Consider the following 16,509-nt stretch of genomic DNA (forward strand, 5'->3'; position numbering starts at 1 on the left):
GATGAATTGGGATGAAGTGTTCTGACAAATATGGAAGCAGCCTTATAAAATGGCATTCACAGATGAACGTTGCTATGGTTGCAATTCTCAAGTACTGACAGTGAAAAAACAAGGGATGCGGACACAGATACAACATAAATATATCACCACCCAGACATGGAATAGTTTACACCAAAGATCTTGATGCATAGGTACCATTTTCAGATTAGACAGAGAAATAATGAATCAGATATGCCTTCGCAAACGTGCCTATCCTGTGGAGATATATTACAGGCATGTGGTATCATTAGACTTAAGGAATATTTGTTCACAATCAAGTAATCTTCTTACAGGATTCACACACTCTGTAAAGTCATATACTCCATCAAGCAGGATTTGAGAAATGCTGATATCCTGAAATTCAGTTAGATGGTGCGTGCATTTCTCAAGATTGAAATGAATATAAAACATTGAGCGAGACGATTGCTGTTCCATTTTGTCAATCCTGTTGCTGAACTATTACTCAATGCAAGGCAGGGGGGAAGAGGAATAACTGAACATATGGAGGATCATTTCGCCTTTGCAGAACTATTCTCAACTAGATTACTATTAAGTAACCTGCTCTCTCCCTAATAAGTATCCTGGCAACCAGCTCAGAAGCTGAAAATCTATACTTGAAGTAAAAAAGAACAAAAAAATACCTCAAGAGAAGTAAGTAAATTGGCGCTATGTGGCTGAGGCAGATCTAGAAAACGTAGAAATGTAATCCCGTAACATCAGAATCAGAAACACAAATCAAACACACAAAACATCAGAATATGCACTTCACAAGGCTGAATCTATCTCTGTTTCAGGCCACAGCTGACTGAAGTCAATCCCTTCCCTTACCTGGTCCCTGTTGTTCATGTTTAAGTACGGTAACTGTCCAGTCATCAATTCATAAAGAACAATCCCAAACGCGTACACATCCGACTGAAAGCTATATGGGTTTTTATCTTGCATCCTAATAACTTCTGGTGCCTGTACCGTAAAAGGAAAGAATTAGTTTTTATTTCACCACGTCAGAAGCACCTCACACACCAGGAACAAAACATGGACTTGTCCAGAGTACAACAGGTGTAAGGCCCACTCTTGCCTTCAGATGTTACCAGGTCCTAACATAGAGTAGATGCTGGCATGAATCTCAAAATCCATTGGTTCGTTTTAGTTTGGTGATCCCTTCATTCCTCTACAACAGAACAAAATGACCTTGTTTGGGCTGAGAAGCTATTTTGAAACTAGCGTTATAACGACACTGAAAAGAATGCTAACTAACAGAGCCTTCAGTTTTTCCAGGGACAAAAGGAGAAAATGGAGTCGCATAGGAGGTTGTAACTATACTTTTTAAGACTTAAGCAAGTTGTACGACCTCTTGAGAGTAACCACGCTTGAATCCTTAAAACTTAAGAGCATCTTACTTTTGGCTGAGCTAGTTCCTCTGCTTCTTTGCAGGATGTTTTCCATGGCTTCTCCTCAACCCTGGATTAATCATACCCCTTTTCCTTAGCCACCATTTTCTTTTCAGTTTAAACCTCAGAATAAGGGATGAAGACACTACAGTTTTTTTGCTGACTACTGGAAAACATATGCTTAAAGAAGAACTGAAAAGCATTCATTTAGTACTTCATATTATTGCTTGTCTTTTCCAGCTTAAGACAGTTTGTATAGGTCAGTGTGCTGGAGGGATAGTCTTAGAAACTTTGGCCAAAGGCAATTAAATTTGTTTAAACAAACACATCACTTCCCCCTTGCTTACCATCCATAGAATAGATCCAGACAACTGTTCAAACTGATGGGATCCGCTCCATCGTGATTTCACTGTAGCTAGACCAAAATCACCTATTTTTACTGTGAGGTCTTCATGAAGAAAAATATCTAAGGGGGAAACGTTAAGGGAAAACGAACAAGTGGTACTGGTCCTGTCCTACAAGAGCTACAAATGTGCACCATTAGACATAACAGTTTTAACCATCCACCACCACTGGAGAAGGTTTTCATATCATACAGGTTCTAAGCAGCCAGCATGGTGGATTATGGTACTTAAGGGTTACATAAATAATGACTGGGCCAGTGCTGAACAGACCATGGCCCAAATGGCTTTCTTGAAATGCCAAGTACTTTCTTGAAATGTCGAGGATGAGAAGACCTGAAAATATTCCATGAGTAAACTGGTGTAATCTTTCATTACATGTAGAAACCAAACAATGCAAAAATCTTTGTGATAACCACAACAAAAATTGCTACATTATTGCAATCACATCAATAGCCATTGTGAGTATTCCTTACTTTGCTACTAGTGATATTACCCCTTCTCAACAAAATTTCAACTCAGCAAATATTCACAAATGAACAGCTTTTCACATCAGTAATTTCATTTCTGGCAGACACGCCCCCCCCCCCCCCCCCCCAAATGCTGTCACGTTCCACAATCACATCTCTGGGAAAGGATACTATTACTCTTGAGGTCTCTGTGGATGATTGACTTGGCGTGCAAATAACTGAAAAGGAAAATCATAGGTTAGGGAGGTTAAATGATATTTCACTAATCAACAACTCAAAATTCACTGTATTACTGAAACACAAATTCTGTAGATACTCAAACTGCACATATTTATCGAGGTGTTAAAACTTCCATTACCCATGACAGTTCCTGCAACAGTAACAGGAAAAAAAAAAAAAAAAAAAAGCTTAGATTTCCAGCTCAAACCCGATGCTACTGAAGAATGATATAACAATTATGCACCAACTTCTGCTTTTCAGTTCTAACTCAATATTCAGAATAAAAATAAAAGAACTTCAGCAGTTTTTGACACGCCATTCAGTGCTGAAGGTTCGGCCTCCCAGCCTTAATGGTGACTGTCAAGACACTGAGGGCTAGTCACAGCTTCAGGTCAGGTGTTTCTAAATTGCGGGAGCTAAATGTGCTTCTCAGTCTCAGTGTGCACTAAAGTATGCTGACTGCTTTTTAGTATGGGACTGGAAAAAAAGATCCTCTGATTGCAGACTGGATAAATAGATTGCAGGGAACACAGAGGAGAGTACTTCCTCCACAGCATAGATATAGCCTAAATTAGGCAACTAGTCTCCCATGGCTCTTTGTTTAGTCAAGGAGATTGGCACAAACCTGCTGGAAAAGCCCCAATTTACGTCTCTGCTTTGAATCACGCTCATGAAACAGCTTCTGCATCTCCACTACCTACAGAGGGAGCCTGGGGAGATGAGCAGGCTGACAGAAGGCTGAGGCTGGTTGCTGCAAACACCTCCCCACCTCTTGACTGAAAATGTAACAGAATACTCAGTAGAAAAACGGCACAATTAACTGCAATCATCATAGCAGTTTTCCAGCTGGAGGGCGATTTCTCTGATGTTACATCAGTGTTCTGATTTTGACACACAATATTGGGCTAGTTTTGAAAAGTCTAACTCACTCAATTGCCCTCTATGTGAGTAAGGATTACTTACAGTCCTTAGAACAAAATAGGTATGTTTTCTTCAAATGCTGAAATCTATTATTTGGAGAGCTACAATACTTATAAGAAAAGGAGAAAAAATCGATTCTTTTTGCTAACAGGGCTGTGTGCTTTCTGTGTTATCTTACAGGAATCTGTCCTTTCATTCACAGCGTTTTTCTTTTTAAACTATGTTTTACCTCGTACCATAAGCCTATCTGCACTGTGAAGATCATAAAGCCTGGAACAGAAATCTTTGCTCACAAGACTGAAAGTTTAACTACACTGTAATTATCTTTATTCTACTATCTAAGACTATATTTCCTTGATGGTTTGTAATTCCCTATGTTCCAAAAAACCCACGAAGTCTATTTTAGTAATCAAAATAATAAACACTTCACCAAATGCTTTGATCATCACAGCAGGACCCTGGGCTTGGCAAAGTGAGCAGATAGCTGGCCTTATTTGACAATGTCAGTCAGAGTGCGAAGGGGATAAGTAAACATTGCCCCCATGCTCATTTGCAAACAAGTAATACGATACTTACTCCATGCCTTGTGCAGTCTGTCGTGCAATATCGATTAGTTTGATCATTTCAAATTTGGTCTCAATGATGTGTAGATGGTGATATAAGCTGGACCCCTCACACCATTGTGTAACAATAGCCAACTGGGGTTTTGTTGAATAACCCATGAAAAGCAGGATATTCACATGTCGTGTTTTCCTGTTGAAAAAAAAAAATCAGGAGGAAATCAGACAGATCATGAAAAACCCAGGCAGATCTATCACAGTCTAAATTGGGTCAATCTCGGCTTTTACTAAGATAAGATGATAACCTGTTGCTGGACTCAGTTTAATGAATTATTCCAGCAGTTACCCTTTCTTATCATAATGCCATGGAATAACTGTTCTGGGGTAAGCACTGCTTCCTCTTGCTTTTGCAAGCAGCCCAGCCCAGGACTGCTCAGAAGACGCTGTTACCACTAGGTCCCCATGGGACAGTGATGGTCTGCAGGCAGGTCTGCTTCTGTGTAACCCCAGTCCAGCTATGAGATGTTGCTACCCATAAGGAAGACATCCAAAATGAAATTCCAGTCTCAGAGGCTTCCAGGAAGGACAACCCTTTCATTCAGAAACCATCAACACACTTCCTTGACAAGGCTTCTGTTTTTCTTAGTGCTTTATTTGACAACAATTTTGTACTCTCTATGGAGCCAGCATACAAGAAAGGATGGAAACAGGCGTGAAAACTGTACCTCAGTAAGGTCATGATACAAACTTGTTTCCAAACAGCACTGGGAGAGACTGGAGTTCACCACAGAGATTTGGCCAGATTAAGTCAAACCTATTTCAAAGACAGAGCGACTCCAGACAAAAACTTCACAAGGAACAACGCAGAGAGGATTATCTCAGTAGATGTCCCAGTAGATTCAAGGCCTGAAAGAATCTACAGATACACTGTGAAATCTGATTCTCCTCACCCTCCAGGAAAAGTCAATCACATTCTTCTTGTCATCAAATGGACATGAAGAACTAGATACCCCCAAACATACCAATGAGATATTAAAAAGATGAGGCACCTAAGAATTCTGGAGTATTTCCTAGCTTTTCCAGGGGCTGAGGTAAAAACAAAGGCAATCTTCTTCCAACACAGCTCGGTACCGAAGACAGTCAGCTCACTGTTAATGAAACCTGACAGACCAAGCTTAAAACCTGTGGTAGCTTCTTAAATCTATGCTGCTGCTGAAGATGGCAGAGCTCTTTACGTTTTCTTGTATTAAAAAACTAACATGGGAGCCTAGAGTGTGAACCCCTTTGTCCTCTCAGCAGCGCAGACTAGGACAGTTCTACACAATGTGACGGTGCCTTTTTCAGGTTCAAGGATTTGTCAAGTGATGCTGAGAGTAACTGCTGAGTGAACAAAAAATAAGCAGTTTCTTGCAAATCCTACCTCAAAGCTAAGAAAGAATGATGAAGCATAAAGGAAAAGGCACAACTACAGGTAAATTTGGCTTGTCTGGGTCAGAGGATAGGACAACTGACTATTTACTGTAAGTGCTGAAACGATCAACAACAGAGAAAGGCTGGACTTCAGCTATGGGACTGCCAGCAGAAATCTGGACTGGGTATGAAATACAAGATTTCTGGTTTCATTAAGATCCCTTGAGCAGGTATGTCAAAAATATATGCAGAGATATCCAAAGTAGCATACCCCAGAAAGCCTCTACTTCCACAACTATGGGCTTAGAGTTTTCAGAACTAACATTTCCCGGGGAAAAAGGCTGACCATCCGCTTTTCACTATGCAGCTTATTGGCGATGCTCCTCCAGCACAGGCACCCAACTCAACACATCAGTTTTCCAGAAGCAAAAACCTTTCTATTTTGTTTCTTAAAACAGAATTATGCTTGAGACTGTTCAAGACTGTACTTGGATGCTAATGGTCTTCCCCAATATTTTATTGTATCGTGTTGATGGATCCTCTTTTAAGAGCTGAACCCAAGACAAATACTTCCTCTGAGAAAGTACAAGCAGTAGACGTGAGAAAAGGAAATCAACAAGTGACTTTATGAGAAACACATTTAAGAAAAAACCTCAAAGAGAAGTCAATGCTACTTAAGAGAAACTATTAAACAATGGATAATATGGGCAGTGCTGTAGCTCAAAACCAACAATTAGTCATGCTCTCCTTCAATCTCAAAATGTGGATGAGAGGAAGGAAAGGCCTGCAGTTCACGCTTAGGCTCGACTGTGCCTTGGCGGTAGCACAACAGCAAAAGCCAGTCCTGTCTTGAGTGTTTGGATATACGTATATTCACAACATCGGTGTACAGACAAACACATACAGGGGAAGGAAGAACTAGCAGTGGATACAAAGAAATATTTTAAAATGGCAAGTTATATTTTCTGCCCGAAGTATCACCATGGAGGAATAAGACCAATGTGTTCTAATGGAAATCTAAAATTCAATGATTAATGAAGCATAAATCTACACACATTATTTTATGCCATTAAAAATATTCTTACCTGAGCACTCCTACTTCATTTTTGAAAGCCTGTAACTGTTGAGGTGTGGGTGCCGTAACATTCAACATTTTCACTGCCACATCACCTTTAAAATAGCAATTTTTAGTAAGTGCCATTGACACATATTCCTCTATTGAGAAAATGCTATATAGAGCATGAGAAATACTGAGATACCCTATTTTCTAGCTTCCGTGAAATAAACCACTACAATATTAAAATAAGTAAATATTCTGTAAAACGTATAAACACTATTCTTATTTTACTCTGAGAAATCCTAGCCAAGTCAAAGCTTTCCAAATACACATTTGAAATCATCATTCATCAAGATACTTCAGCCTTTCTAGTAATTATGTTTCATCTTTACCCTAATAATTACTTAATTCAAAAGAACATGCAAGAGTTGAGTTTCTAAACAGTTTGAAGTTCTAACATTACGTATTTAGCATACTACCTACTAATTTTAAAATCGTATTTATGGCCCTTCAATGGACTCTCCCCAGTATGTCCACATCTCTCTCGTACTGAGGAGCCCAGAAGTGGACCCAGCAGTCCAGGTGTGGCCTCACCAGTGTTGAGGGGAAGGATCACCTCCCTAGACCTGCTGGCAATGCTTTGCCTAATGCAGCCCAGGATACCATTAGCCTTCTTTGTGGCATGGGCGCAGTGCTGGCTCATGTTCAACTTGGTGCCCACCAGAATCCCCAGGCACTTTTCTGCGAAGCCACTTTCCAGCTGGGTGACCCCCAGCGGGCAATGTTACTTGCTTAATAATAACTGTTTGCTATGATGGCCACATACCATGCCACTTTCCTTTGTAGACTGTTCCAAATGATCCAGATCCTATCCTTTGTCCAACTGTGATCTGTCCATCTGGTATCTCCCAATCATCACTTGAATCCCGTCGACCAAGGGTTTTCTTTATATATATGCATAAACAATAAAAAGGAAGAAAGCAAGTGCATTAATGTCTGTGAAAACAGCTCCTTTGTTAAAGATTTGCTATCAGCATTTCCTATCATTAAAGTTCTAAAAGAACTTTCTTTTTCAGATATTGCATTTGACTTTTCAAGCCAGCCATACACGAAACCTCAGCACACACATATACTAACTTATTTCCTGGCATGAAGTATTTGCCACAGGTTTCTGGCAGTGTTAAAATGAGTAAATATTAAGAAACTCTTATCAAAAAGACACTCTTATTTGTTTTTCAATTCTTACTCAGCCATAATGCTAAATTGTGAGTTAAAAAAAAAAGCAGACATTTTTGTGTATTGTTACATTTGAGAATCACTAGAGAACTTTCAAAATTCATCAATTATGGTGGGAAAAGTTAAGCTGTTATTTGAAGGGAAACCGGCAATATAATATGAAGCACACCAAGACATTTGGGTGCAATGGAGTAAAAGTAAGTATAGTAAATTATTTAAATGATTTATATATCAGTCCCACAATTTCAAGATACCATTATTGGTTTAAAGTCCTTGATCATTACCATACTGACCTTCAAAATAATTCAGAAGGCTTTGATGAAAAAAAAGTGAGAGGAACACGGTTGTGTAGTATTTCTATACTATGAATATATCATAATACGAATGAAAATAGCTGATCTTTCCCTTACCATTCTATTTCTGTCTTCTGAGGATGAGGATGATTTCCTTTCCCGTTGGGGTCCTGGTGATTTCTGTAACGCTTTCACATTGGTGAGTGACCCAGGCAAAGAGGCGGGAGGTGTTGCAGACAAACCTGCGGTTGAACCTAAATTTCAGAAACAGGATAATTTTATCTGTAAGAAGCCAGCTTACAAGAATGTATTGATATTAGGTGCAAGAATTGTTTTTGAGATGCAGTATCTCCAAACATCAATGTAAATGTTAAGAGGGAACAAACATATACTAGGAATATTGTCCTAATTATTAGATTAGGGCTCAAGTCTTAGATTTCAGCAAGAGACAAGTCTATAGCAAACTTCCCTGTATACCAGATAGACCCCAGTCTCTTGTTCATGAATTATAAGGACAATGTCTCTTTAAATAGAAAACAAAAAATTAAAAACGTGTTTTTTAATTCCACCAGTTTCTTTGAGAAGAAAAGTAGTAGCATTGTAGTTAGCAGCAGCTACCTCTCAGATTTCTTGTAGCTAACTTTTTAGGGACCCAATAAATAGCTGAAATACTGTACTTTGGAATCAAAATAGACTAAATGCAATAAATTGCAATGTTTTCTAGCTGAGTCTCCAAGTGCCACCTGAAAACCATTTGGCTGTTTTAAAGCTATCTGTTAGCAGAGAGCTCTTACTTAAAAGTCAATATTAGACTGTAGAAAGGATTAGAAAAGAACAAGTACTTCAGTTAGCTATTTGAAGCATATTCTATTAAATACAAAAAGAACAGCACATCTGTAGCCTGTATGTTATCTAAACAAATCTATGCAGGAAAATGTCACTAACTGAGCTGTGTTTCAAAGCCCCAGTGGCTCTTTACAAATAGAGCACTTCAACTAGACACTGCTTTTTAAAATACACCGTAATTATTCGTAACAAGGTTATGCTGACCTTCCCAATGCAAAGGACATAAAATAGGGTCAACTGTTAATTAAATTCATGCTGCTCCGCTAAACAATGTATGTCATTGTACAAGACCTCCAACATTCCAATGCTTTCTCTCACATCAGTGTTCTGGGAAGCGGTAGAAGACAATACTCTTCTTCATATTCCTTCAGAAGCCCCCTTCTTACTGAAAAAGTGTCTCCTAATGCCAACTTGAGTTCAAAAATTACCTTTGTGACTTTTAAAACTGTTGCTCAAGTTCAGTCACTCAGCGCGTGCTAATTTATGAGACTATATATATCCATCACTGCCTGTCCCAACTAAGCTAAAATCCATACATTTAGAAGTGGAAGCACAAAATAATGACATACCAACACACCAAAAATGGGACACAGCACCCATAAACTTTGTCCCACATGCTAAGCAACGATAATGATACATATTGGGCATCCTAACTACATGTACAAGCAGCTGGAAGCCAGTGACCTGAAGGATGGACTTTTGGTCATATTCATGTTATGGTCACTATACTATCATATATTTATTATATTAGTTGTCTGAAATCACACATATATGGAATTAAATGTATGATGCTCCCAGAACATGAGCAATTTTCCAAAAGTTTACTGAGTTATGGACTTTCTCTGTAATAGCAAAGCTCTACTAGAATACGTTTTCTTTAGAGGTAACTAAAGTCTCCTACTTCAATTTTATTACCGTGATATAGAAACACTAGCACAATATTCACCCGTCACCAAAAATGCTTACAGCACATGGTAGAACGTTATAGTTAATCTGATCATAATAATACCAGATGGCCTGTTTTCCAAGTTATTAGAGCAGAATACTCCAGATAATGTTGGACTTAAGTCATTAGCTTGGACTCTGAAGCTGTACGTAACGTATTCCATTCTGTAGCCAGTTTGCTTGTTGGGAACACCTGTCTTCTTACAAAGACTTCTGGAAGAACTTTACAAGTTCATAAGGTGAACTGCTCTTGATATATTCTGAAACAAAAGTCTTTGAAACAGCCAAGATGGTAGCATTTGAAAGCCACACTACATGCACTGAACTACCCATTTCTACTTGTATACATATAGATACAAATATTTACATTTCATGCCATTACTCAATAGTTGGTTTCTCCAGCATATGAAATCCCACAGAATTTTTTGGGATTTTGTGCAATACAACAGATCCATTGACAGCTTTAGGCCTGAATTACCCCCAGAGTGAATGACGTGAAAATGAAGAAGTCTTATTTTACACGGTACAGGGCACAAACAAATACTGTTTCACTAGAAATTTACTAACTACATAAAAACTATGTGGTCTAAACCATGTAGGGGCCCAATGTGGTATCAATAGCACATTCTCAAAATGAAGTCTTTGTTGAAAGTTGACATGACACGTTACTTGAAAAGCTTGAGACCCAACAAGATATCAATGGAAATGTTCATAATTCACATGTGATTTCCTAGATTACTTTTCAAAACAAAGAATATTAAATATAGAAAACTGTTAAAGCACTGAACTGACTTAAACTGAACAGTCAAGGAAATTCTAAGTTAAGGATGTCACTTTGTCTTTAAAATCATTGCAATGCAATCCAAAGACCTCTGTTTAGAAAAATTATGTTAAGGTCCACATAAAAACCTCAACTATGAAATTCCTTGCTTTTGAAGATTTAAGTCAGACTTTATTTATAGTCATTTTCAAGCGTGTAAAGGTGAAAGTGAGTATGTGTGAAAAGCACATTCAAAGCATTCCAGCCAGGCCAAGCAAAAAACAGAGGTGTTTTGATAAACTCACACACTTACATACACACGGTGTGAGGGTGAGGCACAAACAGCATCTGTGGTTTTACTTATTTTGTTTGGGTGAAAACAAGAAAGAAGAGCCCAACTACCTCTGAACACTGGGCCAGGCTCAAAATCAAACACTATTTCACTGGGGACAGAATGAAGGAGGGGACTGGGAGTCCGGGATTGGTATTTCCGAAGACAGCGCATCAGCTGGTTCAAAGGGGCTGTTAGAGAGAAAGAGACGGGCAGGCAGAGACAGAAAGACAGACACATAGAAGAAATGAAAGAAGTCACGGGAAATAACTAGGATGCTTTGACTCCTATTCCTAGATTGCTTCTGTACTTCGAAGGGGAAAAAAAAAAGTCAATTACTAATGGCACTGTTTCAGGACTGGGAATAGCCAATTGTTTTCAGATGCCAAGCAGACAGTTTATGATCAAAAGTTAAAACCAACATGATAGCACAACATTTAAATGCTGGACAAAATGGGCAAAACTGTGGAGAGCCACACCTATCAACACATACAAAAATAGCTAAAACTGGCAACTTTAAATTAGTAGGCTTGCAGGATTAAAGGAAATTTCTTTTTAAGAAGCATTCTATTGCTGGCATAAGAAAAAACTGCTCCATCAGACACAATGCAGAAGGTAGGTACCATCCTACCAACTACCAGATTTGAATGGGAGAAATAAAGTCAGTGATAGCCCACAGTACAAAACCTCAGAGATCACAGCAGAGTGTGCTAAGGTAATTCAGACTTCACTTATGGCTGAAGCAAGTTATAATTAGTAGGAGACAATGATTTGGAGTTGGAAAAACTGTCATATGCCTGCCCTACTTACTATTTCTTTATTTCTATTATTTCTGTATTATTATTATTATTATTATTATTATTATTATTATTATTATTATTATTATATTCATAGGAATAAATACAGCACATTACTAGCCCTCTCAGGACCTTGACAGCCAGCGGGAGAAGTGACAGGCCCGTGCATAACATGTGGAGAAAAAAAATCTTCTGGCACTAGTTCTGACTTAACTGTGAATTAGAGCTGTGTGTTACTGAAGGAAACATAAAAACACCTGGCTTTAGCGTAAGGTCCTAAGAACCTGGTTCCAAGAGTAGCACAGGCATGCAGTACAGCAAAGCAGCATCTTCAGCAGGGGTAGAGGGGGAGAAGAACCGGAGTATTTCATGCTGCTTTAGGATGCAGCAGTTCGTATGGAAGGTCCATCTACCATGTTGATGGTTTTCAATGAAAACCCCCTGTTGTTTCCATTGGTGGAAAGGTAACAACAGGCATAAAAATCTTTGAGAGAGAGTTGGGAAGTTGTAGCATATCTGTGTGCAGCCATGTAAGTGAATAAGTGTGTGCGTGTGAGAGCAAAAAAGTGACAGTGCAAGATAATTTTAAAACTAGAAAACTAGATACCACTTCAAAACTTTTTCTCCTTCTGTCTCCCCCACTCCCAGAATGACCGGCAAATGACTCAAACCTTTGTCGGACAAATATTAAGTTCATGGACAAGCAAATGCAAATTCATTTTTTGTTCTAGTCATATTTTCCTTTGTGCCTGTGTTTTGTAGAAGGAAGTAGAACAAAGGGAAGGGACAGAGCGGTTGTGTAATTAAATATAGCATAGTAGCTAGTTTAAACACTACTTACCTCCCTCTCCTCGTAAACCCTGGTCTCTAATCAAGTCCTACAAATAAAAAAAAAACCTGTGTTTAAGTATTATCATTTACATTCCAGAATCAATTGAGATTGATCAAATGGAGAATCCATAACCTCATACGTTGTCCATGAAATAAAAGTTGTTTCCTACCCTGGCTTACTAATAGCAGTGACTCCAAAGAACCATTTATAACAACTACTAAACTTTTCAAAATTAGTTGCTTTAAAACAGCGTCTCTCAGTAGTAAAGTAAAATGTACACCACCCAAAACAGATGCTGACATGAAAATATTGCTTTAAAGACACAGTTGGCCAAGATGCATGAAGACATATTGAACCGAACGTTCTAGTTACAGTGTTTGTGGCACAAATTATTTGAACTGTCATATCAGAAGCTGGGACGCCAGTTTCCTGTACTGAGGTACATCAGTCAAATGAGTTCTGCTTCGTTTTTTCATCTAACAAAGCACCTCATTTGCATAGCCAGGCGCACTCTGTTCTTCTCAGAAATGACTAACTGCGAAAGGTTTCCTTCCCTTGCAATCCACTGTGAACTGAGAGTATCTTTTACAACAAATCCAGACTAAAAGCAGACTACACTAAGGATTTTCTAAACAGAAGAAAATTAGAAAATTCTAGCAGTTTCCCTCTGTATATCCATTTTCATCATCAAGCTTTTTTTTTTTTTTTGGTTACACCATTATTTCATTCTTTTATATGCCTGCACTGCTGCCGAAAGGCCTGGTCCTGCCTCCCAGATGCACCACTGCCATATACCATATGCAAATGTCTACGTGGCCACACTCTTAATACTCAACTAACATTTCACCTTTCACTCAGCCCACATGCAAAACAGATTTCGTGCCTCAGTGTGCAGGCAGACTTCAAGACTGCTCACCTGACAAATGACTAATTCCTAGAGAGTAGACTTAAGGGTAAATACAAGCATGTTAGCAAAACTAGAAAGACATTGTTGTGACCAACATTTTGAAAGGTCCTAGCTGGCCTTATACCTAACATCAACCATTATTATTATTTACGATTCAGCATCCAGAAATTTCAAAAATGTGGAAAACAAGTTAAGTGTAGCAGTTTCTGAACACTCCAAAAGAATGCTCGGAACAATATATATTGGGCTCTTGAAATCCTAAGGAACACGCAGTAAATTTGAACTCAGCTTACTGCAATAATTTAGTTTCCTTCAATGCCAGAAATATTACTTCAATTACAAATACTAAAAATCCCTATCTGGCATATAAAGAAATATGCTTAACACATATAATGCTTTGCAAGAGTGGTTACTGGCTTTCATATTCTTAACGCTGTGGTACAGCTAGCAGCATGAGGCTTGGGACTACCAACAAAAAAAAGAGCAGTGATTTGTGGTAGAATGTTTCTTTGCCTTTTGACAGTTCTGTCCTTTTGTTTCCAGTTTCTGCTTTTGGGGAATGGGTTATTTACATTCTTACAGCTCTTAACAGCAAAAATGTCTTAACATGGGATCTACGAAGATTCTGACAGAACACCAAGGAGTAGCTTAGAAACACAGCACTCGTGTGTACACATGATAAATTCGTCACACTGATATTCGTAAGGGAAACATCCAATCTACTATTCCCGATCAAAACATTAATACTTACATCAATATTGACTGGCTCGATTGTATTGATGTGAACATTGGGAGCTGACGAGGATCGGTCGCGTTGCCCAAATTGATTCCGATGGTCTTCATCTGCTGGTCGGAGGGGCTGTGGGATTGGAATGGATTTTGAAGGAGAAGGACTAGGGAGAATTGGTGGTCTGAGAAACAAAGTCAAGGAAAAAGAGGATTTAGGTCTACAAATGGCTTCAAATACTGCATAGTGGGTGTGGTAAGTCCTTTTCAACTATAATAATACATACATTAAAAAAAACCCTGATCTAAAGGCCTACATAAAAACAATTTATAATGAACGATCTCTACTCCCCTATGATCAATTGCAACAACTCTCTGCTGCACAAACTACCTAATTACATGGCTGTGAAGTGTTCCGAGTTAAAACAAAACAAAAAAACCCTAACATACCACACCAAACTAGTAATAATAAATCCTGATCTGAAAAATTCATGCAGCCCAACATGCACTGCAGATAGCAAGATATTCTGCAGTTTCCTCACTTCAGAGTTAATGCAATACACTCTTTTTAATGGCAACCCATTGAGAACTAAAAATGCTTAACATCTCACATCAGCATTGCAGTCAGATGTCACAAAACGAATTGTATGGATGGGATTATTGTTCAATGAAGAAAGACTGAAAATTACATACTGGTCACTCAACATAACCGATTAATATTATGGCCGGTGTAACACAAATTATTGATACTAAAAATAAACATATCACCTCTTAACCTCAACCTTTAAGAAATAACTTGAATAGTGCAATATTTCAGATGTTATTTACAGTGCTACAGTTAGGCAATGCAATAGATTTGACTTGAAAGATGTGTGTTCAGACTATACAGACAAGTTTTCTGAAGAAATACAAATGCTGCCAGTCATAAATGTAGATAAAGTATTTAATTTACGGTATCATGAATCATATATTTAAAAGACAAAACATCTAAACACTTGGTTTTTTGTTTGTAAGACAGCCGAATGGCACTTCTTTGGTTATCCATTTACTTTGTTAAAGTACAATAAATTGGCATTTAGCTCTTAAGTCAAGGTCAGTCCCTGTTAAGCCTAATGATTCAATTTAATGGATATAAGGCAAAAGGTCAATGAGAAACATTTGCCACCTTTGTCAAAGAAAACTTTATGTTAAAAGATACATGATATCTAACAAGGTTTTTAGAACTTACAGAAAACACAACTCCTAAGAGAGGAGTAGAGTTCTCCAGCCATTCAATTACTTAGGGGTTAGTTCCCATGCCCACAAAGGCAAAGCCCACAGGGAGAAGCTTCAGAAATAAACCATACAGCAGCAGCATATAGCAGCAACAGATCCTGGTGCCGCCTCCTGTAAGCAAACGCTCCTTGTCCTCTCCGAAGATCTTCAGGGGCAACTAACATTTTCAACAGGATCTCTCGCCATTTTTTCAGAAATGGGTCTGCTTTAAAGACTATTACCCTACCTTTCATTGAAGAGTTTATACAGTTTGGTACTGCTCCCAGAACTCAGTGCTATCTGTATCCTAAGTACCTGTCATCTTTTGCTTCCTGGCCAACAGCCTCACAATTGCGAATGGCAAAACAGAGCACTTGTGAATTAATTCAAATAACAGTCTAGTAAGTCTTGTAATAAAATACTTAGATTATGTTTGGGAAGTGAGGCGGAAGAAGAATAGGTAGGGATTTTAACCCTGCTTAACTTTTTTTAAAAATAGTTACCTATAGTCACATGACAGAATATAAATATTGGGAAGATGCTGGGAAGCAATGAACTGAAACTGCCAATAGACAAATCTCTGAGAAAGGGCCTTGAACAGCCCAGCATTTCAGAAGATGCTCAGAACTTCAGAATAATTTTTAAATGCAGCTGATGTACATATACATAAGCTAAAGTTTTCATTCATTGCTAAGAAGTGCCTTCCGGATAAAATCTTTTCTATTGTAGATGAGGAAGTTTTGAACTCCCGAACTTTTTTGTAAGGAAATCATGCAACTAGAACCCACATCAGGAGATGGGACACTGCACAGATACAAGTGCAGGACTTGGTTGACATTGTAGGGCACTGTATTTTCACATTAAGGCACGCGTGTCAGATGTTGCCAAGAAAGATTTCAAGAGAAAAGCCTAGAAAGCGTCTCAGCCAGGCCAGTACTGTCATTGTTGGGACAGCTAACTCCTGCTCAAACCTCCTCAGAGTTCTTAGTAATAATGAAACTAAGGGAAATGTGTAACAACAAACATCAGATCATTGCACTACGAGTGACGGTGAAACAGCATTTGAGCTCTGCCACACAACCAGAAGAGAAGCAATCGGATTTTCTGTGATTGCGAG

General features: G+C 38.5%; 1 protein-coding gene across 4 annotated transcripts in view; it reads right to left on the reverse strand.

The window, feature by feature from the left end:
* The window catches only part of BRAF (B-Raf proto-oncogene, serine/threonine kinase), an 89,777-nt gene that overhangs the window by 18,023 nt on the left and 55,245 nt on the right, over positions 1-16,509 (reverse strand). For 2 of the 4 annotated variants that reach the window (XM_087763774.1, XM_087763775.1), the window contains 9 exons: positions 14,164-14,323; positions 12,515-12,551; positions 8,112-8,248; positions 7,292-7,409; positions 6,494-6,578; positions 4,015-4,191; positions 2,470-2,516; positions 1,775-1,893; positions 868-999 (listed from right to left, as the gene is read on the reverse strand). In XM_087763774.1, the coding sequence (XP_087619900.1) occupies positions 868-999; positions 1,775-1,893; positions 2,470-2,516; positions 4,015-4,191; positions 6,494-6,578; positions 7,292-7,409; positions 8,112-8,248; positions 12,515-12,551; positions 14,164-14,323 (1,012 nt within the window). Of the gene's footprint in view, positions 1-867; positions 1,000-1,147; positions 1,208-1,774; positions 1,894-2,469; positions 2,517-4,014; positions 4,192-6,493; positions 6,579-7,291; positions 7,410-8,111; positions 8,249-10,947; positions 11,068-12,514; positions 12,552-14,163; positions 14,324-16,509 lie in introns of those variants that run through there. The other 2 variants (XM_087763777.1, XM_087763776.1) reach the window with 2 other exon arrangements.

The sequence above is a fragment of the Nipponia nippon genome, unplaced genomic scaffold (assembly GCF_047370975.1).
Source record: "Nipponia nippon isolate SJK-2023a ecotype South Korea unplaced genomic scaffold, ASM4737097v1 scaffold_3, whole genome shotgun sequence".
In the NCBI taxonomy this organism is placed as follows: domain Eukaryota; kingdom Metazoa; phylum Chordata; class Aves; order Pelecaniformes; family Threskiornithidae; genus Nipponia; species Nipponia nippon.